Here is a 24,222-nt window from a genome sequence, read left to right on the forward strand (position 1 = left end):
TCATTTCACTGAAGTACTTTTACTGAGAGAAGGATAACAAAAGAAGAAACATGTTCGCAATAAATAATAGACAGGGTGTTTCTAAACGATTTGTTCTTTTGCAGTTTTCCGTTCATCGCACATTCACGTTGTTTTTGACGTTTTTAGAAATACTGTATTCTTCGTCAGCTTTTCATGGCAATGCAGGGAAGGTTACATTTACTAAGCGTTCGTAACTGTGCCATTTCGACAAATAATTCGGCTGCAGGAGTGTGTACACCAGGCCACCTGCCCACCGCTTCACTCTACCGCTTGTGTACTTAGCGCCATCTATGTGGTAGTTTTTAACGCGACAGCGCGACTGCTCCGTTCAGTGGTGACCCTGGAGTCAGTGGCGTTGGTGTGCGGAAAAAAAAGGCGGCCCACGTGTCACCTAGGTCACGTGACAGTGTGACGTCGTCACAATCTGCTTATCATGGCAGGTGGCAACCTGCCAATCGGACTGAGCGAACTGTCGCTTAAGCCCAACCGGTGGCTGTTTGAAACAGCTACCTGCCTGGGAAGTGTCGCATAGCCTAACCGATAAACCATTTCTCCAGGAGTGGTAAGAAGACGCCCAGTGATGTACGAATGTAGATTAGAGAAGGACGAATTCCGCATCTATGGGCATTAACAAATTAACGTTATCATGTGATTCCTTTAAGGCGGAGAAGAGTCCCCTGAAGTTTGTGATGAGACGTTCATAGTTAATTTATTGCAGTCAAGAAAACTGTTTATTCCTTAAAATTGCTAAGTTTGAAGTTGGCAGTTGTGTTAGAAATCTGCTTTCAGTGATGAATATTGACAGTATACTATGTTTAAGAGTAAACTACTGCCTGCAATAAGGACTATACTCCAGCGCGTGGAAAGTAAGGGTGTGTGTCGGCTCCGTAGCTCCCGCTACGTTGCCATAAAATTTCTCACAGAGTATAGGGCGCATTCACATGACGTCACGGGCGCCGTGTTGTTGTCCAGCGCGTAGCTTCAGCAGTTCAGGCCGGACTAGGAAGCAATACTTCCTTTTATACAACCTGTCTATCTTTCGTAATGCTCCACATAGTCACACACACAAAATGGCGGCGGTTGTGACATCGTGCATACTCTCAGCATTTATTTATTTTTTAGTTAGTTAGTTAGTTCGTTGGTTGGTTAATTGGTTAGTTGATTGGTTAGTTAGTTAGTTATTGCTTCCACGTATGAAGGCTTCGTCGCGGCGCTTAAGGAATGAATTGTTCATGCCCCGTCGTAGAATCGTAGTCTTGCATTCTGCATTTAACTTTGGCAAAAAAATATAGACAAGCCACAATGGCGGGAATGCATGCAAGGCGTCGATTTACGACCGAATTAAAATTGCTATACATCAACAGGACGTCACTCTGGCTTTAAGGTCACGAGTGTTGCATATTAGGCATAAGCAAAACAACGCTTAGGCATATTCAAATATATGAGTGCCTCATGCAACGGAATACGCCAAAGAAACGCGGCCCCTGAAATGAGGCAAAGACATTTTTTCATTTTGGAAAAAAAAAATCCATTTTGAGCACAAAGGCAGTATTCAGAAACCATAACAGTTACACCAAAGCTGGGCTGTTCGTGCTTGATATTTCTTGCTGTTTCGATTGTTTCAGGTATTAATGGAAGGAGACGTGGAGGTGAACCTCATTCGCCTGAGAAACCCCTGGGGACATTCCGAATGGAGCGGAGCTTGGTCGGACGAGTAAGCACTGGCCAGTTCTGAATCCGTGAAGGATTATCACTTCAGCAAGAGGCTTTGGCAGCTTGAATTCCTCTCAATAAAATTAGATCGTGTCATGTGACGTCGAACAACATTTACTCGCATTCAGTCGATGAGTCGATGGCTTATGAAAGTTATTTATGTCTAGTTTCGAAGCCTTTTCAGTCTCTCTAATGACAGATTTTCCTTTTAGTTCGATAGTGAATTTTAACTTTTTCGACGCTCGGGCTACCACGAAACTTTGTTCATGCAACGATGTGCATTCAGATATCAATTTCTAACTTCTCCATATTCCTGCTGAATTGTTACCAGGCAGTAAATTAGTTCAATCTTATTTAATCACAAAATTCACAGCTACGGCGCGTCGTTGATCGGCGGTTGGGGAAAAGATTTCGTGTCTGTGCCGTGGATAATTTGTGGTAGCAGTTTTACAGTGGGAGAAAAATTTATGTTAGTAATGCGCAGCTTCGACGTATTCCATCGTCAATAACTTCGTTTTGGCCCTTCTCTCGAGGCTCGCGGAAAAAATGCGCCGACTATGCGAACGCTGCCGCTAATTAAGAGCGTCCGGTTTAGAAAGAATTATCGCTTTCGTGCGTCACAAGACAACATTACACGGATGTAACTGGATTCGCGTCTAAGGCATGTGACAGCCGGAGACCAAGGACGTTTACGCACAGGCATGTCATTGGAACCCTCACACAAACTGAGAGTTTGATTTTTTCATACCAGAGTAGTCAATGATCATCCCCCATCCCGGCCCCTGACCTCTCAACAATGTTAATTTCACTTTTCACGACACCCGTGCATTCGGTTCTTTTTGTTGCAGCTCTGAAGAGTGGAACAAGATCAGCGAACAAACACGCCAAGAATTGGGACTCGTAGTCAAAGACGATGGAGAGTTTTGGTGAGTTGCCGCCGTATGTCGCCACCGAACACTCTCACTCTGACGCGTTGGCCGAGGAGAATACCATACGTGTTAGTCAGGAGTCATGCCTCTAATAGGTTATACCCTGCGTTTTCGTGTGATCCTTGCAGGTGTGAGCCATGTAAGCATTGTTGTGATATCCCTGATGTTGGATCAGGGATATCACAACAATGCTTACATGGCTCACACCTGCAAGGATCACACGAAAACGCAGGGTATAACCTAGGATCAGGGAGTATGCGCTAAAGAATGTTTCATCAGTCATCACGTGATCGGGCTTCAGAGTGGGTACAACTGTTATCGCTGTCACTTGTACACACTGAAGGAGGAAGAAAAGTGTGGAGAATTTTCCCATTTTCCTTTGTGTGTTCTCTGAAGCTTTGCCCCTGCAGCTTAATGCGTTTGGTGTAGATGTTGTTGCTGCTATCTCGTCCGCCCCAGCTAGAGACCCCATTAAGGTGGGCAAATTAAACGAGAATAGAATTCAAACACGTAAAGTAATACATAGTGATATTAACTTATGAAAGCTAAATGTCTGCCCGGTTCATTGCCAGTTCCGGCATGCGTTGACTGTCTTCGTTCGGGGAAAACTAATGTAGCCATGATTTGAAGTTTATCGTCTTATACTGCGGTGTTTTCGACTTTTTGTGCTCGCGTTCTTTTGTTATCCTTTGTAGCCAATCACGAACGTTCACATCCGCTTAGATAGCGTGATCAATGGAAGTCATCTTAATACTTAGAAAATGACACTGTGGAATTGTGACAGCAGGGGAAGTTGCCCAAGAACAGGAAATGACTTCAAAAAAAATTAAGCCCCTCAAGGTACGCCAGAAATTAGCCAGAAAAGTAATAACGCCATCTAAACAATAACAAAAAAATGTTTGAAATATGTGCTCCTGTGCTTCTCCGCGATCCTCTAATACTTGACAACTAAACTGAGTGAAAAATAAATACAAACAAACCATGCAACGCAGTTGTTGAAGTACGCAGCTGCTAATAATGACTAGGGCGAGGTTGTATAAAAACAATGCAGCAAGAAACTTTCAGGTCGCTCCTAATCCGAGCGGAATTTTTAACGGCAACCGTATCATGTGATGTACTATCGGGGACAAAAGTTTGCTGGACGCGAGTTCTTGGAAAAACGTTTATTGTAGCTCCACCTGGCTACACAGTCGCCTGACATTGTTACCAGAGGAAGGAGCATTTGGGCCTTTAATGCCTTCACACAATATGAGCGACTGGATAACGAGGTGGGGCTACAATAAACGTTTTTCCCATAACTACTGTCCCGCAAACTTTTGTCCCCGATTGTACCTTCACGACGCGGCGGACAACGGACGGCTGTTACGTATCGGTGCCGCTGATACAATCGAAGCAAGCGATGACACTTGTAGGCAGTGTAACTCGGGTGTGGCCGCTTCTAAGTTCTGTCATCGCGCATCATTAGACAAGTAAAACTATGGCAGTTCCTTGCTTATACTACTTTCTACAGCATAAAGAACCACAAAAGCGATGATGAAAATCTTTTTGATACTTGCCATTTTTAATCGAATATCAAAAGCTTGATTGGCAATATTGCTATTGATTGGTTGACAGGATTGCAGGAAGGCGCAAAGGTCAATCGAATATCTGAATAAACATGGGCAATTTTTTATCCTATGAGTTAAATAAATGGTAAAAAAGGTTATCTTAGAGCGCATCTCTTAAGCCTGGCCAGGATGGAGTGATTTCCTCACTCGAAAACAAGCCGCGCGTGATGCGCACATGATCACGACACTGAACGGGCATCATCATAAGAGCAAGCAGCAGGCGCGAGAAGCGCTTACGACAGAGTAAGTTCGGTGACAAGGCCGCGCAAGGAGGAGGGAGGAAGAGCATTTATTTCCGCCGAATATGGCGCGGCAGCCACCTCCGGGTCCGCACGCAGGCGTCCGGGGAGGCAGTCGGTCGCACCGCGGCCGGAGGACATCCGACCCCGTCTAGGAGAAGAGGTCTTCAGCCTCGGCCGCCAGGCGGACGGCGAAGCGCTGAGTTTTCTCGTCGGAGCTTCTCAGCGTGGTCTCCCATTCATCGCTAGTTTTAATCGCGTTGCCCCCTGGGGCACGAACGCATCTCCAAATTATGTGATTTAATGTTGTCACGTGGCAGCAAAATTTACAAATTTCGGTTTCTGCACCGTCCCTCTTCCGCCCTCTGGCACCCGTCCAACTCCTCCATAGGGGCGAGAAGAAAACTCGAGCTTGGAGTGTTCTCCAGTCGTACGACTTCTTTTTACGGATGTATCCTCCGGTCTTTCTTCAGATTTTCGGTTACATCCCTAAACGTACCAATACTTTCTTTGCTTTTAGATGATGTTGTGGAGGCGTCCGCGGCACCACGAGGTAGCGAGGAGCGGGCGAGCATGTGGGCAGCCTCGTTGCCGGCGAGACCGGCGTGTGCTGGGGTCCAGATTATAGTCACGCTTTCGGCGAGAGACGACTCGTTCAGGATTTTGGCAGCACGATTGCTGACTCTACCCTTGCTAAAATTCCGAACCGCCGCTTTGCTATCGCTGACGACGTGTTTCCTGCCTTGTCGTGCAATGGCAATGGCTATTGCAATCTCCTCCGCCTCTACCGGCGGTAGATCTCGTTTTTTTTCGATTCCTATGGCGATACCAGTGTCTAATAGGGCGACTGAGGTTACGCCGCCTTCTTTCCCGATCGCTGCATCGGTGTAGGCGACCGATCCAGGCGGGAATTTGTCTAATTTGTTAGCGAGGTGCTTAGCTCTGCTTTTCCTCCTCCCCTCGTCGTGTACGGGGTTCATGTCCTTCGGTATGGGCGAGACGTATAGATGCTTTCTGATTTCTCGATCTATGCTTTCCCTGACACATTCGTCTTCCCCGGGCGCTAGTAGGTTTACCCAGTCGAGGATTTGTCTACCTGCCGTCGTTCCTCCGAGTCGCTCTCTCTCGGATATCCGGAATGCCTCAGCCAGCTCTTTCCACTCATTATGCAACCGCATTTTCTCTAGAATGTCGTTAGAAGTAGTTATGGGGAGCCCTAGAGCGCACTTCATGCATCTCTTAATTATGGTGTTTATTTCCCGTTCTTCGCTCTTTTTTTGATATTTAGGAATGGAGTCGCGTCACGTAGCAGATTCTTCTGGTGAAAAACCTTGTATGAGTCAGTCTACTAGCCTCCGTAAGGCCACTCCTTCTGTAAGGACGTCTTCTTAAAAACTCTGACTACGAGCTCCACCTGGTCTCTTAATTTCTTAATCAGGCTGTAGTGAATTACAATTAACGCGCCTGAACTATTATGAATGCGCCTCAGGTTGCCTCGATGGCAGACGAAGAAGTTGACGACGAAGTGTGCCGGTGCGCGCGGCTCCAGCTCTCTGGCTGTGTAGACTGACTGTGATTTTGCTGCCGTCCGCTCAGCTGTTTGGTGAACTGTATAGCTGAGGTCACTAGTACGCGAACCCCCCTTTCATTTGGTGGAGGTGCGGGGAGGAGGGGGGGGGGTGCGGGGGGGGAGGTGCGGGGCTTTTGTTACTGCCCCTGCGGTTGATAATCATACCTAATATTCTAATTTCATCTACTTTCGGGACCTCGTTCCCGTTGATTTTAATTTTGATATGTGGAGTTATCTTCCCGCTACCGCTGGTCATTAAGAAAAGATCCGATTTTTCTGGCGAACAGCATAGACCTACGTCCTCTGCGCGTTTGCTGATTATATCTGCTGCCTCTTGGAGCCTGGATGTGATGTACGAGTCGTTTCCTTCGCAGATCCAGATGGTCACATCGTCCGCGTAGATGCTTAGTTTTAAGTCATCGAGATGCCCAAGCTTACGGGGGCGCTTCCTCATTACGAAGTTAAAAAGGAAGGGTGAGAGCACAGTCCCCTGCGGAGTGCCTCGATTGCCCATCTGGAACTCCTGCGATGTTAAGCCCTGAAAGCTGATGACCGCCGTCCTGTCTCGCAGGAATGATCTAATGCAGTTGTAGGTTCCTTCGCCTACTGCGTAGGGGTTTTAGACGTCCGTTCCTGTATTTGGCGTCGGTGATGATGGAGAAGAGAGTGCAAAGAGGAGAGCGCATGGCCGGAACATTATCGAAAGCAGGCGGCCGGGATCGGTTCCTGGGACCGCCGAAGTGATAAATAACCGGCTTCGAAGGCTTGGAACAGTGGAGACAGCCTCGGGCATCAAGGCGTTCGGTTCGCCGCTCGTTTCTGCCTCGAGTGCGGTGACAGGGAGGAGTCCTTAGCCACCCTTCTGGTTTCATCGCTTTGTTTGTTCGAGACGTCAAATCTTTGTAATAATCCGTGCTTTGAAAAACAAGGAAGAAGAGGGAATATGTGGGCGGGGCAGAATTTGAGGGAAGAACAAATAATATGTGTGTCATGTTCAAAGACTGAATGTATTGTTTCTTTTACCGTGTGCTTTTATGATAAATGAAATGAAATTTATTTCAGCAGAATCGGGGTACATATACTTGGGGATTTTTTGTTTTTATATCTGCTGAGGTTCACGAGGCAAAAGGCGTCCATATGGCGCCTGACGGGGCATCGTGACCTTCACGCACGCTGTGCGGCGAACAGTGCCAGTATTTGCTGAAGGAGCCTTTGTACATTAGAGAAGTCACATCACATTCAAGCGCAGTCTTTTTCAATTCAAAACAAAAAGAAATAAACATAAGTAATAAAAGCAAAAACAGAGCATCGACAAGAAAAGGCCAACAAGACAATCAAAACAAAAGAAAGAAATATACATAAATAATAAAAGCAAAAACAGAGTATCGACAAGAAAAAGCTAACAGCACAAAACAGTTTCACACATTCTTTGGTGACGTCTCAAGTAACATCAGGTTGAAAACGTTATCAGGGTATAACTCGCCAACAACAACGATTGAAGGCCAGTCCTGGTTCTGAGTTAACATTCGATATGAGCCAGTTCATATTGGTTGCCTTTTTTGTTTTTTATTTCAGGTTTTTCTTTTGAGGTCACGATAAAATGGTTCTTTGGATCTTTGCATAAAAAAAAAAGATAGCGATTTAAGAGTAACAGGATTGTTTTTGAAAGTAATTGTAATGCAGTGCCATTACTTTTTGTCTGCGGCAATTCCTTATTTAATTGAATTACTTCCGCGCACATTTTATAAAAATAATTAGCAATGTAATTTAATTATTTTTGAAAGTAATTTTGACATGTGCAGAGGAAGGACAGAGTGAGTGGCGGAGCGTGCCACGTTCGCTCTCTGGCGGCTGCTGCTTAAAGGAACTCCGAAAAACATTCTGAGCAGAGCCCATAGACTCTCTGAATCACTGCAGTCTCGTCACGAACACCGAGCCTTATGATAAACTGTTACACTCAACAAACAACCCACAATCGCTCGGTAAAGTTTGCGAGTCCTTTCCGACGACTTTTTATGCTTGCGCCCTCCTCCGTCGCGTGCTGCTGCGTAATTCTGCTGAGAGATGGCTATTGGTTACGTTCTTTCAGGCGTCACGCAGCTACCACAGCCGCGGCCAGTCAGCCGCTCTAGCGGGTCAGAAAGCAGTACCTGCGCACTCCTGCCCATTTTACTTCTGTTTTATGTTTTGTAAACTTCTTGAGCGATGCCTGACCATCCCACGGACCAAAATGTGGGCATAATATTCAGTGTTACAATCGTATCGTTCCGAAACTTCAAATCGAAGCCCAGGCATGTTCAGCTGTCGGTCTGTTATAGTCAGCAAACTGCAGCGCCCCTAACGTGTTGCGAAGGCAGCTGTCAGAGGCGCACTAATATGTTTCTTTTGCACATTCGACACAGTCCTGAGATATCTCTGCGGCGAGTGGCACGACAGTCGGCGAGCTCTCAGATTTAGGACCACGTCATTGTGCCGATTTTAAATGATGATGAAATAACTATATTTGCGCCCGTCAAGGAATCAAAGGGCGATGGAGACTAGAGTCTTGACCGCCTTCATCTTCCTCCCCTTACAGTAGGTTGGGATCCCTTGGGATTCAGCGGTGTCCAGGACCAGACGGATGTCTTTTTTTTGTTCTTGTTCTTTCTGGCTGGCCATTAAAGCCTCCCAGGACTCTATATTCCTGTCTGGTTCGTTGTGGCTAGGGCATGTCCACACCATGTGGATCATGTCTGCTATTTCATTACACTGTTTACACCTCGTGTCTTGGATCGCCAGATGCCATCTGCTTAGTGCCAGTGGGTTGGGAAAAACTCCCGCCTGTAACTTTCTCCATATCACCTCTTCCTTTTTGCTGAGGCCCTTGCATTCTCCAGGTAGTGTCTGTCTTCCTAATCTGTAATGGCTAAGAATATCTTGGTACGTGTTCAGCTCCTCGTCCCTCTGAAGCGGCTCTTTGCGCTACGATACTGCATTGGGGTCCCGGTGTGTGAGTCCTCGGGCCAATGCGTGCGCTGTCTCGTTTCCCCGGAGGCCGTCGTGGGCCGGAGTCCAATCTAGGTGAATTAGTTCTGGCGGTGTCAGGCCGGCAGTAAGAATTTTAACTGCTTCGACAGATACCCTGCCTGCGTTGCATTGTCACTGCGAGATCAGCAAGTGGTATGATATGAGAGGTCCAGTCATAAACGCCCCAAAATATGTAATTGAGCGATAACCATTGAACACTACGAGAATGGCGCACCGACGATCGCGTTCTTCGGCAGGATATCTGAGTCATGTTTTCTGGAGCACTTCGATCAGGCCGACTTCTGCCACCTGGACCCTGGAACCATGGTCGCGGAAGCAGAAGACGAAGGTGAAGTAAAAAAACACTGGGAAGTGGTGAAGTTCGAAGGTTCCTGGGTGCCCGGTGTCAACACTGCTGGATGCACGCAGGATAAGGGTACGTATACGCCTAAATACGAAGTTATCGAAATTCTAAAAGTTGGTATGGATATGACTTACGTAGGGCTGCAGCCTCTCTCTCTTCTCTCTCTCTCTCTCTATACACACACACACACACACACACACACACACACACACACACACACACACACACACACACACACACACACACACACACACACACACACACACACACACACACGCACGCACGCACGCGCACACACACACACACACATATGTATATATATATATATATATATTTCGAGTGTACTCGAAAAGGCTGGCCCTCCAGCCGAAACGTCGTGAATTAAATCCTGTCATGTTTTTCAATTCCTGGTGACTTTATCTGATATTGATCAATCAGCTGTCATGAAGTCACTTTTGATATACATATATAGTCAACAGTGGATTTATTAAGGGGTCACGGCGACCCACGCACTCAGCGGTCGGGTCGTAGCAGGACGGCAGAACCAGCCGAAGGAAGCAGCTCCAGCACAAGCCTCGCGCCCGAACCACCAGCGATGATGACGAAGTGCGGCACTGCGGTGTCGTCCTCTTCTTCTTACAATGGCCCCGGCGAGAAGGAATAGCCATCCTGGCGACTTACGCCGAAGAGACGACAGGCGGGTTGTAGTACGGTTTGAGGCGGCTAACGTGGACGACCTCGCGACCGCGACGGCGGTGGTCTGAGGAAGGTGTAACTGGCTCAATGAGGTAGTTGACAGGAGACGTGCGTTGAATGACGCAGTAAGGGCCATAGTACTTGATGGAGAACTTGCTGTCGGCAGGAACCCAAAGCCAAACAAGAGAGTCAGTGGAGAACGCCGGAGCAGGCCTGGCAGCGTCGTGCATATCTTTGCCGTATTCTTGGGTGTTGTTAGTAAAGGTGCGGGCCAGCTGACGGCACTCTTTAGCCTTGTGGGCAATGTCGGAGATAGTTGTGTAGTCTCAAGGATCGGGCCGGTAGGGTAAAATGGTGTCGATGGTACAGGACGGTTCACGGCTGTATAATAGGAAGAAAGGGGAGAAACCTGTCGTCGGTTGATGGGTGGTATTATACGCAAATTCACAAACGGAAGTACCTGATCCCAGTTGGAATTGTCAGACGCAACGTACATTGCGAGCATGTCGCCCAGAGTGCCATTGAATCGCTCCGTGCGGCCGTTTGTTTGCGGGTGGTAGGCAGTAGTCGTATGGTGTACGGTTTGACATGCTGAGAGGAGCTCTTAAACTACCTCTGACAAAAATACACGGCCCCTGTCACTGAGGAGTTTCCGAGGTGCGCCGTGACGGAGGACGAAGTGGTGTAGAATAAAATAAGCGACGTCACGAGCCGTCGCCGTGGGAAGGGCGGCTGTCTCTGCATAACGGGTCAGGTGATCGACGATTACCCATCGGTTACCGGCCGGAGTGCAGAGAAGTGGGCCATAAAAGTCGATGCCGATGCGGTCAAAGGGGCGAGCGGGGCATGGTAAAGGTTGCAGGGGACCGGCCGAGCGACAAGGTGAATCCTTTAGTTGCTCACAGGCATCGCACGATCGAATGTAGCGGCGGACAAAATTGTACATTCACGCCAGTAGTAGCGCTGACGAAGCCGGTGGTATGTTTTGAGGACACCAGCGTGAGCCCTTTGCAGGTCAGTGTGATGATGGGCACAAACGTCGGAGCGGAGATGGCGAGGGATAACCAGTAACTATTTTCTGCCGTCAGGGTTATAGTTTCGGCGGTAAAGGAGACCATTCCGGACGGAGAAATGGGAAGCTTGGCGGCGGAGAGCTCGCGGATATGCAGCCATGATAGGGGCATTGATGACATTGAACAGGGCAGAAATCCAAGGATCTCGGCGCTGCTCGGAAGGCATATCTAAGATTGTGAGAGCGGTCAGGGGAGGGTGTGGTGTGGGAACGGCAGGCAGGGACACCGGCGACCGAAAGTGAGCGTCGGCGTCGGAATGCTTGCGGCCCGAGCGGTACACAACACGGATATCATATTCCTGAAGGCTCAAGGCCCAGCGGCCGAGACGGCCCGACGGATCTTTGGGCGTAGCGAGCCAACAGAGGGCGTGGTGGTCTGTAACAACGTCGAACGTGCGTCTGTACAGGTAAATACGAAACTTGGTGATCGCCCAGATGATCGCCAAACACTCTTTTTCCGGAACGGAGTAGTTTGACTCTACTGTCGTGAGGGCGCGGCTGGCATAAGCCATGACGTATTCAGAAAAACCATGCTTGCGCTGGGCGAGTGCCGCACCGAGGCCGACACCACTGGCATCAGTGTGGAGTTCCGTTGGAGCATCGGGATCGTAATAACGAAGTATGGGCGGTGATGGCAAAACTTTGCTGAGCTTCGCGAAGGCCTCGTCGCTGGCCGGTGTCCAAGAGGACAAGTCAGCGGGTCCATTCATGAGCTTTGTTAGTGGGGCTATGATTGTAGCAAAATTGCGTACAAAACGACAAAAGTAGGAACATAGGCCCACGAAGCTGCGCAGCTCTTTGAGAGAGGCCGGTTTCGGGAAGTCAGCAACGGCGCGCTGCTACTCAGGATCGGGGAGAACGCCATCTTTACACACGACGTGGCCGAAGATTTTGAGTTGGCGGGCGCCGAAGTGACATTTTTTAAGGTTCACTTGAAGGCCGGCACGAGCAAGGCAGGTCATGACCTGGCGGAGACGATGCAGATGAGTGGGAAAATCAGGGGAGGAGACCACGATGTCGTCCAGATAACAAAGACAGATCTTCCATTTGAGGCCACGCAGCACGTTGGACATTATTCGTTCAAATGTTGCTGGGGCGTTACAAAGGCCCAATGGCATAATGTTGAATTCGTAAAGCCCATCCGGAGTGATGAAAGCGGTCTTTGCGCGGTCAGCTGGAGCCATGGGAACTTGCAAATATCCGCAGCGTAGGTCAAGCGAAGAAAATAATTCTGCGCCTTGCAAGCAGTCCAATGCATCGTCAATGCGCGGGAACGGATACACATCCCGACGTGTAATTTTGTTGAGACATCGATAATCCACGCAGAAGCGTATAGACCCATCCTTTTTCTTGACGAGGACAACGGGAGACGACCAGGGACTACTTGATTCCCGGAGAACACCGCGGTGGAGCATGTCGTCGACTTGTTCGGCTATGACAAGAAGCTCTGCAGATGACACGCGGTATGGGCGCTGGTCCAGAAGCGGGTGAGTGCCTGTATCGATGTGGAGAGAGACAGCAGTCGTCCGGCCCAAAGAGGCTTGCGGCGTGTCGAATGAAGAGCGAAAATGGTGCAACAGCTCAAGAAGCTGCGCGCGGCGGCGTGGCTCGAGGGCAGTATCAACAGAACAGGCGAGAAGATCACGCTGATGCGGGGCAGAAGCAACATTATTAGGGGTCAACGCACCAACTTCGCAAGCAGATGAACGTTCGCTAGCGTCGAGGTCAAATAGTAAGTCCAGAGGCTCAAAACGGCCAACGCACTCTCCACGAAGCAATGTGACGGGGTAAGAAAGGGTATTGGCGACCAGAAGTGTGCTGGCACCATTGCACAAGTCAAGCACGGCGAAGGGCAGTGAGATACGGTGGCGGCAGAGAGAAACGTCGGAAGGTAAGAAGAGAACGGTGGCGTCGGCGGGAGAAGCAGCAGAGAGAATAACGAGGACAGCGCTAACCGGTGGAATAGTAGTGTCCTGAGCGACATGGAGTTTCGGAACAGCACGAGGACCCACGTCATTAAACACAGCGGTGGATGGCAGAGCGCATGGCACGGAAAGTTCGACGTGAGGACGGGCGCAGTCAATCAAGGCATGATGATGGGACAGAAAATTCCAGCCGAGAATGACATCATGAGAACAATTGGTGAGGACGATGAATTCAATAAAATACACGGTGTTCGCAATTATTACTAGAGCGGTGCAGAGAGCTGTGGGCTGAAGGTGCTGTGCAGTGCTGGTAGGTAGTGACAAACCGCAAAGAGGCGTCGTCACCTTGCGAAGAGAGCGGCAGAGTTCTTGGTTGATAACAGATACGGCGGCACCAGTGTCTATAAAAGCAAGAGTCGAAACACCTTCCACGATAACGTCAATAACGTTAGCATGGAAATAGGACTTTCACGGTCGGCGGAGTACGCAGTTCGTGCCTCGGGAACTGCGGCGGTTAGTTAGCCTGCTCGGCTGAGGGAAATCGGCGGAGCACGGGCGAAATGGAGCGGCAACGGGGTGAAGGTGAGCGACAAGACGAGGCAGCCTGGTGGTCAGAAGGTTCAGGTGGCGGCCCCGGCGGAACTCGGAAGTAGGAGGCCGGATAGGGCATTCAAGTATATTCTTGCACCGGCAGTGACATGCGGCGTCGACAATGGCGGGCGACGTGTCCGGGAATGCCGCAAGAAAAGCATACCGGGCGGTTGTCCGATGTGCGCCATGGAGAGGTAGGCGGCGCAACTCTACCAATAGTGCGTGGTGAGCGCATCATGGCCGAAGGATACGCATACGCCGTGGCAGGTGCTGGACGAGCCACAACTTCGGTATAGGTGCGAGGCGCCGCCACAACGGGGTGCGGCGCGAAGGTGTCAGGATAACTCAGCGGCGCAGCACTGGGGTCAGGCGGAGTTAGGGCAGCCTCAGAAAGCGCCATCGGGGCAGCGACAGGAGCTGGAGGATGGCCGGAAGGAAGAACTTCCGAGACCTGTCGCTGTATTTCATTTCTGAGCTGCGGCGCCAGACAAGATGATGGTTCGGGTAGAGAGGGTAGGAGAGACAGCTGGCCGGCAACCTCCTCGCGAATAAATTTCTTGAATTTGCGTAGAGACATGAGGAGTCGGTGTGCGCTGTCCAGCGAGCGACGCGTCAGAAGGGTGGCGAACCAGAACGCGTTGCTTCTGTAGCTCGTCGAAGCTTTGGCAAAGTTCGTATACCGTTGTGATGGTGGTCGGACTCTTAGCCGCGTGCATGTTGAAGGCGCCATCATCGATGCCCTTCATGACGTGGTTAATTTTATCTTCCTCCGTCACAGACGGCTTGACTCGTTTGCATAAATCGACGATGTCCTCGATGTAACTGGTGAAGGTTTCACCTGTCTTCTGCGCTCGCTAACGGAGACGCTGTTCAGCGCGAAGTTTGCGAACGGCAGGGCGGCCGAATACTTCGGCAAACGTAGTTTTGAACTCGGACCAGGTGGTGAGGTCTGACTAATGGTTCCGATACCGTAGGCTGGCGACGTCAGTAAGGTAAAATACGACGTTGTTAAGTTTCAGAGCGTCGTCCCACTTGTTATGCCGGCTGACCCGTTCGTAGGCTGACAACCAATCCTTCACATCTTGGTCACCGCTGCCACTAAAGATAGCAGGGTCCCGTTGACGTAAGGGGCCAGAACAAGTGACAGGTGGGAGCAGGTCGCAGGAAGCAGGGTCAGGGGCTGCTGGCTTGGCTCCTCCATGGGAACGGACACCATGCGACTGTTGAGTTCCAGGGCGACGTCGGGGGTTAGGATCGTTGCACCCTCCACCAAGTGAACAGTGGATTTATTAAGGGGTCAGGGCGACCAACCCACGCTGCGGTCGGGTCGTAGCAGGACGGCAGAACCAGCCGAAGGAAGCAGCTCCAGCACGAGACTCGCGCCCGAACCACCAGCGCTGACGACGAAGTGCGGCACTACGGAGTCGTCCACTTCTTCTTACTATATATATATATATATATATATATATATTTTTTTTTTTTTGCGGGGTCGCAGCGGAGCACCAGAGAGAGACGACCAGCGTGGCAGGCTTCTAGTTCCGGACTGCCCGTGCCGGGCGTGCGCCACGAGCACACGCTGTCCGTCTTTATTTTCCTCTAGCGCGCGCTGTAACGCCGATCTCAGCGCCGGCGCTTTAGAGCGTCGCCGGGCGCTACAGGGCCCCCCGCCTAGACGGAACGGCGAAATGTACGCGCCGACGGGGTACAGATGGAGGTCACGCGATGGAGGGAGGGTCCGGTAAGTTCATGTCAGGGTCCGGGAAGAGCCGTCGGGTGGAGGGCGCGGATTCAGGTGGACGAGCCTGGCTGCTGCGCAATGGGCGAATGATGCAGGGTGCCGAGCTGACAAAGCATATTAGGGCAATGGAGGCCATGGTGGGGCCGTCACCGACTGTAGTGCTGCCCGCTGGCACAAGTGCCATTGGTGCTGGACCGTTGCAGCTGATGTCGGCGGGAAGCTGGCACACAGAGTACGCCGTCACAAGCAAGGGAGCGGTCGAAAAGGCTCCGTGTGGTCTTTAGCGTGGTGTCGTGTCGCTGCTGTAGCGCCAGCTTCAAGTCGTCCAAATAGGTGGAAATGGCTGGCTTACATGGCGCAGGTGCCCCTGATGTAGGGCGCGAGCAGTGCGGTCCGGCCACTAGGGTTGGCACAGGTGTGACCGACGAGACAACGGTGACAGCTGTGGTGATGACGGAGGAAGTTGCTGGGTGTAATTCCAGGTGCTGGGGTAAAGCGGGAGTGGCCGTCCGGAGCGACTGGCCAGTGCTGATGCGCGTGTGGGCATGGTCGGGCTTGAGAGCAAGCGCTGACACTGGGTCAGGAACTGTTTCAGGCAAAGTGGGGCTGGAGGCGATCGCCGTGCTTGTTACTGCTGTCATCGGGTTGGCTTTCTCATCCTGCTCCTGATGACGAGTAGTGCTCTGCGGACCTTCTGAGGGGCTGGGAGTGTGACAAGCAGGCTTGGTCGTTGTCGAGGGCTCTTTAGCATCAGCGGGCGACGGCTTCAACCGCACTGAAGAGGCCTGCAGAGCTGTTGGCGGTAGTGACGAGGTAGATGGAGATGTCGGCACGGCTGCTGCCGCAGAGTCGTCTTTGGCTGCAGGAGGCTCTGGCGACAACGCCACTGAAGCGCAAGGAGGCAGAGCCAGAGACGCGGGTCGGATAGTAGTGGGAGCAGGACGCGAGGCGGAGCTCGTGCGGATCCCACGATGGTGTGGCGTCGAGAGAGACAGCCGGGCTGGAGACGCTGGACGGAAGTGGCGGCGAGGCGGCGAGGGGCTGCTGAGGCGGACCGGGTTCTGATGAAGGCTGCGTGGGCGCGAGCGAGGCCGGTGCAGGGCCAGAGGCTGGCGGCGGCGAAAACGGGTCCGCTGCGTCGTAGAGCGGCGGCGGAACGTAGTAGGCGTCGAAGTACGCCAAGACGGCCGCACGCAGCTCATCGTATGGCCGGCCGCCGAAAGCAGAGTAGGTGAGCCGACGCAGGAGGTCGGCCGGGAGGATGTCACAAAGGACTTCGTGTTTGAACGGCTGGATGGTGATGCCGTTCAGGTACATCGCAGCCTCCAGTTGGGCGAACCACCCGCCGACGCCTGCAGGCCGGAACGCCGGGAGCGGCGGGTCGAAACTTGGGTGCTGCCAGTACGCCATGCTGGAACGCCGCTGCGATAGAAGGCACGGTTCGCCAGGTCACCACTGTTGAGGATTTTGCGGGGTCGCAGCGGAGCACCAGAGAGAGACGACCAGCGTGGCAGGCTTCTAGTTCCGGACTGCCCGTACCGGGCGTGCGCCACGAGCACACGCTGTTCGTCTTTATTTTCCTCTAGCGCGCGCTGTAACGCCGATCTCAGCGCCGGCGCTTTAAAGCGTCGCCGGGCGCTACAATATATATATATATATATTGAACCCGCGTCCGTCGTCATGGCAGCACACACACACACACACACACACACACACACACACACACACACACACACACACACACACACACACGCACGCACACACACACACACACACACACACACACACGCACACGCACACGCACACACACACACACGCACGCACACACACACATATATATATACATATATATATATATATATATATATATATATAAAAGCCGCGGTGGCTCAGTTGGTGCTCGGCTGCTGCCATGACGACAGACGCGGGTTCAATCCCGCGATCCCGTCTGCCGCGGCCGCATTTCGATGCAGACGATGTCGTTGCGGAGACAACGATGCGACGTCAGTGCACGTTAAAAATTCCAGGAAGTCGAAATTTTCCGGCGCCCTCCACTGCCGCGTCCCTCACAGCTTGGGTCGCTTTCGGAAGTTAAACTACACACAAGCCAAAAACTAAGTTTATATATAATCCGCTTCGTTTCTGTCATCGGGCCCACCGTCAGTGCCACTCTTCGCGCGTCTCAAACTGGACCTTAAACTGTAAACACGAATACACCTTTATGCGAGTAAAAGCGAGGGAGCTGTCCTGTAGCGCACTCTCTTTTACAAAAGGAGTCTGCTCTGCGCCTTATTAAGGCGAAAGCCTTTAACGGCTCATTCTCCCGTCCGTCCGTCCGGCGTTACATCCAGCGCCTCGGGTGACTCATCGACGAGTGCAGCTGCCAATCTTCGTCGACAGGTGGAGCTAACGGCTTGGCGATCACGATGATCATCACCATCGTTGAGCGCTGCTCCGTCGTCAGTGGGTGTGCAGCAGCTAGTGGAGGAGGATGGCTCTCAAGCTGTGCAGCCGTAACAAACATAGGCAGTCACTGGTAGTCGAAGAAGCGCGACAAAGGCTTTCGCCTAGCGCACCTTAGGCTGCCAAAATGCCCGCATAGGTTTTGTTCCTTCTGCTCACGCGCCACTTTACAAGGCGGCTGGGCACATCACATACCCCAGTCTACCGGCACTCGTTGAATTCATTTCAAACAAAGGCGCCTCTTTTCCCCAAAGGAGGGAAACTCAAAGGAGCAGTCGACAGGTAGTTTGTTCCAGTCCCGAGCGGTCTGAACAGAAAACGAACGAAGATGGGCCGTGGTCTGTGCTGGGGGCGGATAGACGGCTTTAGGATGGCTGGTGCGACTTGATTGTCGATGAACTGGTAAGATTGCTGAAACATTGAGTGGCGTATGGGAGAACTTGTGAAAAAGGCACAGTCTGAAGATGCAGCGTCGTTTTTCAAGATTAGTAAGATTAGCCCGTGATTTGAGTGCAGTGACACTGGAATAATAGAAGTAGTCTGAGAAAATAAACTTGGCAGCGCGATTTTGTAGAGCTTCGAGGGTGTTCGAAAGATTAGCTTGATGGGGATCCTAGACTGAGCATGCGTATTCTATTTTAGGTCTGATAAATGTAAGATACGTAAGTGTTTTCACGGATGCAGAGGCTAGGCGCAAGTTTCGACGGAGGCAACCAAGAGTGCGGAGAGAGTGACGCTTAGTTCCATAATATGGGTGTGTGAACGGAGTGTAACGTCCCAAAGCTACTCAGGCTATGAGGGACACCGTAGTCAAGGGCTCCGGCTAACTTTGACCACATGGGGTGAATTAACGTGCACAGACATCGTGCAGTACTCGCGCCTCTAAGAGTTCGCCTCCATAGAAAGGGGACAGCAACACCCGGGATCGAACTCGCGTCCTTCGAGTCAGTAGCCGAGCACCATAACGACTACGACACCGCGGCGGCAGTTGCGTAATGTCCAGGAAAGCGCGCATGGGTGCGTGCATGGCACGGGTTGTCTTTGACCAAAGGAAACGCAGTCATCACGGGACACGATGATGTAGTTGCCAACAACAACAACAAAAAAAGCCCACGAAGGTTTTGTTTTGAATAACACACCACTGAGCCCTGTTGTTACCTTATTTGTATTGGTCAATCCAGTGATGAAGGGCCAGTATATCAGATATGCACGTCACTCGAGCATTAGGACTGAAATATTTGACTGAAGCAGTTGACTGAAAAGACCGGCTGTATACAATAGCGAACAAAAAAAAAACATTTTCGCCAATTCATACTCCGCTGTACACACGCTGCACTCTAAACTGACAGGAGTAAATGGGAGTAAAGTTGCCCTCTGGAGCTCTCCCTTTAATAAAAAAGTGTGCGCCAGAGGACAACTTTATTCCCTTTTCACTCCCTTACAAGCGTATTTGTGTTCAGAGTGTGCGAGCCTCTGGTGCTCTGAGGGGACTGGCTGACAAAAACTCAACCATGTTCGCGCCTAGGCGCAGGTATTGCGGTCAAGCCGCGCTGCATCATTATTATCGAACGTGAAAGTTAAAGCTACAAGGCTCAAGCTCGGAACACCTAACATAGCGCCGGAGGCGTCATTAGAGTTTTTTAGCCCATTCGCTGGCTGCTCCATGTGGCGTTTGCGAACAAGTCCATGCCGCAGAGTCCTTCACTTTTCCCGAAGCCTCACCTGAGGCTTCGTTGGATTTGTAGACGTGTGAGAGACATCGTCTGCCCGCTATAGTTTTAACGGCGTGGTATTGCCTCCTCGTGGACGCAGAAAAGTTCGCCACAAATCCGCAATACCTGGTGGAGCTCCGCGAGCCCGACGACGAAGAAGAGGACGGCGAATGCACGATGGTCGTGGCGCTTCTTCAGGCCGGAAATCGTTACTTCACAGCGACTAAAGACATGTGGCTCTCTATAGGCTTCTCCGTCTACAGGGTACTGTTTCTTTTCTCTCTTTTTTTTTATATGTTGCCCCAATGTGTCGTTCAGTTCGGTTTTCTTTTTACACATTTTAGCTGGGAAGATGTGCGTAGATAAATAACCTACTATAAGCCATCCGCAAATCAATCATGCGAACAGCTGATCGCTCTCTCACTGCTCGAAAACAATAGGAAATGTAGGCCCCGTCGTCGCAGCAGCTTTCAGCAGTGAACGCGTAGGAATATTTCCATGTGGACTGGAAAGCGACGACAAAACAACGCTAGCCTTCGCTCAGGCTGCTGTTTCGGTGCTGTGATTACCCTGCCCCAGTACTTATGCTTTTTTTGCCGCCGCGGTGGCTCAGTGGCTATGGTGCTCGGCTGCTGACCCGAAAGACGTGGGTTCGATCCCGGCCGCGGCGGCTAGAATTTCTTTGGAGGAGAAATTCTAGAGGCCCGTGTGCTGTGCGATGTCAGTGGACGCTAAAGAACTCCAGGTGGTCCAAATTTCCGGAGCCCTCCACTACGGCGTCTCTCATAGCCTCAGTCGCTTTGGGACGTTAAACCCCATAAACCAAACCAGTACTTATGCTTTTGCTGCGACAATTTTGAGTAACATCTTTCTTGATCCCGACTGTGTAGAAAGTAACTCAAGTTCTCTTCGCAAGATTATTTCGCACAATTTTCCTTAATTCGCTCACATTCGAGCACTTTCAAAAATATTCATTTCATCATTTGTTTCCCTTTCCTGGTACTAACGTCGAACGCAAAGAGCTATGGAAAGAAAAATGATAGGTGTAGTGTTGAGAGACTAGAAGAGGGCAGAGTGGGTCACGGATCAAAGGCAGGTTAATGACATCCTAGTGGAGATCAAGAAGAAGAAACAGGCTTCGGCAGGGCATGTAATGCTAAGGCAAGATAACAGATGGTTCTTGAGGATAACGGAGTGGGTTCCAAGAGAAGGCAAGCGTAGCAGGAGCGGCAGAAAGTTAGGTGGGTGGATTAGATTAGCAAGTTTGCTGGTATAGGGTGGCCGCAGCTGGCACCGGACAAGGTTTATAGGAAAGATATGGGAAAGATCTTTGCGCAGAAGTGAGCGCAGTCATGCTGATGATGATGATGACTGATGTTGGCAGCATATAGCCTGACTGGTCTGCTGCTACCACGTGAAATGTATACCTTCTTGTTAGGTCGAAGACCCGGACAGCAGCCCAGCCCCGCTGACAGGTGAGTACCTGACGTACGATCGGCTTGCTTTTCAACCCAAGTACTTCAAGTCACAGCAGGAGGTGAGCCAGCGCCTGAAGCTCTCGCCGGGCACTTTCTGCATCATACCGTACACCTATCAGGAGCACGCGGCGGGAGACTTCCTCTTCAGGATCTACGCCGAGAAAGAGAACTGCTGTAGGTACGTACACGCGTGCTGCGAAGAATTATGACGAACTCAAGAAGGCGACTGATGACTCGTCACGGTGTGCGTCATTAAGGATTCGCTGACGTAGTGAAGTGCTGGCGATCAACTGACTACTCGTATTAGGCGAAATAGACATGAACAACGCTGCAGCGTGGATTACCAAAACCTTCCCGGACCCGATTTCTGCTGTATAAATGCAGAAATCATCAATTTCATTTTTTTTTTCTGGAACCAAGGGCGCTGATTTACTCAAGTGTATGATGCTTGTACAGTGGCATAATATAATAGCATACACTGCAATCCATGTAGTCTTTAATAAGGCCACTCAGTGTTAAGAAGCCAATTGAAATCTGGTTAGTCTAATCTATTACTCGTCATGAAAATTTAAGGCACCGCAAAAAAATTCAGAACAGCGAAATAGAAGCACGCAGAAACATGTGCAGCGCTCGATGTTTTGTATCTGCGCTTGTATGTCCTCCTGGTTGTTGTTTTTTTTGGCGCTGTGTTGAATGTTCATTTATAAAGCAAATGAACGCAAATATTAAAGAAAAAACACTGTCAGCCTCGTGCGCCACGACATAATGGACGTTTAACTCCCAGAGAACGATCAAGCTAGTCGCATGGCAACTTCATTCTTTAAAAAATTACCTAAGACACTTTGGAAATTCTAAAGTGTGCATGGCGAAAGCATTGTGGTCAATCACTGCCGCTTCCCCGAACCCCTTGGCTCGAAATCACTGGGCCGCTTCGGAGCAATGCGTCTCACTCACCCGACAGCAACGAGACGTCTGGGGAAGGAGCGGCGGTGCAGCTGCCACCGCCGGCGCGCGCGCGCTCGTTCTGCCGGTACTGTGTGACGTCACGGTTGATATGCACAGCTGCGCCCCCCACCGGCGCGCCTGTTGCTAAGGAGGGGAGGAGGTTGCGCCGCTGCACGGAGGAGAGGCCACAGTTTGCACGATTCCAGCGCACGGACGGACTCCGCGACCATGAGCCATTAAAGGCTATCGCCTTAATATTTGGCACCGTAAAGAATCAGTAGCCTTGGCTGCCTTAGCAGGAAAGGCACATTGTCCCTTTCAGGATGGTACATCAAATTTTCCTTCATATGCGCTAGAAATAAGAACATTTAGCTTAACACGCTATACGGTATCCATTACGTAGCAACCTATACTGTTGCGTTGTTTCAGAGTTTGCTTTGCTTTGACTCTGCTTTTTTTTGTCTAAAAGAACTTCGACAAGCTTCACCTCTGTCGAGGCCTCCAACGTTTCTTCTGCATTTTTTTTTCAGGGAGTACGATGAGGAAGTAACCATCTGCCGACCGTCATCCAAGGTTCGTGCCGCTTAGATCTGCCCCTCCTTGTTGTGAACGCCGGATCGATCCACGGCAACAGCTTTGCCCATTCGGAAAGAATTAGGGATAAGTTCATGGCAAGGACAAAGATTCCGACGCAGTATTTCTGACAAACGAGACGGGTGCTGTACTAATTTACCACCGCTGCAGCACCGTAAGTATGTGTAACGAGGTCGGTTCCTCGTGTATCGTTAGATATTTCAATAGCGAATCGCAGCAAAAGTATTATAATTTATTTCCTCTTTAAACTTAAGCACGATCGCAATGACATAGGTAAAAAAATCTGCCAGTTTTTGCTTCAGGTTATGCAGTGACTCTTCTTCTCTTTATTACTAAGTTTTGACGTGTGGTAAATGCAGGGGGTGAATATATCACCTTTGTTGTGGCCTGGGAAGCGAACAAGCACACACGCGCACATTTTATAGCCTATCTCGGATTTCAAGAAGCCAAACTCGTACGTTGAAACAGAAAGCAGAATTGACAGTCCAGCTGACTGATGTTGCCTGAGTGGAGATAGGTGCTCGTACGTTGGCTGGGAACAACAATAGCCCATAAAAGTGGAAGCGCGCATGTTGCTAGCTATGCAAAGCTTTAATAAGAGTAACGACTACTTTTCCAGGGCTCAAAACGGCCAGCCGACGCTGTTAACGGTGAGGCTGACGATGGTTGTGAAGATGAGGGAGAGAGAGAAAGAGAGAGGGACTCTTTAATGAAATACAGAGAATTTAGCCGGCGTTTAAAAATCGCTGGCATGCTACTCTGCGTAGGAAGGGGAATTTGGGAGATAAAGACAGAAGGAGAGCATTGAGGGAGAGGTAAAAAGAAACGAAGGTAAAATGCGGCCATGAAATGGGTACAAGGATGCAATGGCGAGTATTGATGTAACCTATGGAATGATGGAGTTCATAGTCCGACAAATCGGCTGACGAAGTTCACTGCATGAAGAATGCATGAAGGTAACGTGGGAGTGAATTTAAAGCTTATCGAGATGTCCAATGTCTTTTAAATATTTAAAGGTGCACTGAAGAGGAATCTGAACTTGTCTTTTTGCCGCGGGAACTCGATCTATACGTTTCCAGCATTCTTAGAAACTGCGACTTATTGCCCTGTATGGCCGATTTCACAAATTAAATCGAATTAACGGCCGGCTCCCGCCTTTTTTTTTAATTCTGCCTCGTACGGTGGGCGGAGTCGACCAACACGTGGAGTGCCTTTCACCCAGTCCCGTGGCGGCTTGCCGCTCTGCCATCGGCGGAGTAATACGTAGTAGTCCGTAGTAGGAAATAGTCCGCGCGTATTTTTATTTCTGCGGGCTTATTTTGCGGCTATATTATCTGCGAATGAAACTATTTATTCATGGAAACCTAAAAAACAAAATAAAGCGAAAGCAAAGCCTCCACGGAGCTGGCTGAAAGGAACTTCACGCGTTGGCCGGCTCCGCCCATCGTACGAGGCAGAATTCAAAAAAAAGGGCGGGAGCCGGACGTCAATTCGATTTAATTAGGGAAATCGGCCATACAGGGCAATGAGTTGCAGATTCTAAGAATGCTAGGAACGTG

The 24,222-nt window shown here is 50.3% G+C and overlaps 1 protein-coding gene across 1 annotated transcript in view; it reads left to right on the forward strand.

The window, feature by feature from the left end:
- LOC149363271 (calpain-A-like) overlaps window positions 1-24,222 on the forward strand; it is a 71,475-nt gene that overhangs the window by 30,483 nt on the left and 16,770 nt on the right. Inside the window, exons 7-12 of the mRNA XM_089568447.1 lie at window positions 1,647-1,735; window positions 2,583-2,660; window positions 9,343-9,521; window positions 19,747-19,910; window positions 21,085-21,302; window positions 22,600-22,642. Of these exons, the coding sequence (XP_089424573.1) occupies window positions 1,647-1,735; window positions 2,583-2,660; window positions 9,343-9,521; window positions 19,747-19,910; window positions 21,085-21,302; window positions 22,600-22,642 (771 nt within the window). The remainder of the gene's footprint in view (window positions 1-1,646; window positions 1,736-2,582; window positions 2,661-9,342; window positions 9,522-19,746; window positions 19,911-21,084; window positions 21,303-22,599; window positions 22,643-24,222) is intronic.

Source organism: Amblyomma mixtum, chromosome 2, assembly GCF_055824585.1.
Source record: "Amblyomma mixtum isolate Tamu chromosome 2, ASM5582458v1, whole genome shotgun sequence".
NCBI lineage: Eukaryota > Metazoa > Arthropoda > Arachnida > Ixodida > Ixodidae > Amblyomma > Amblyomma mixtum.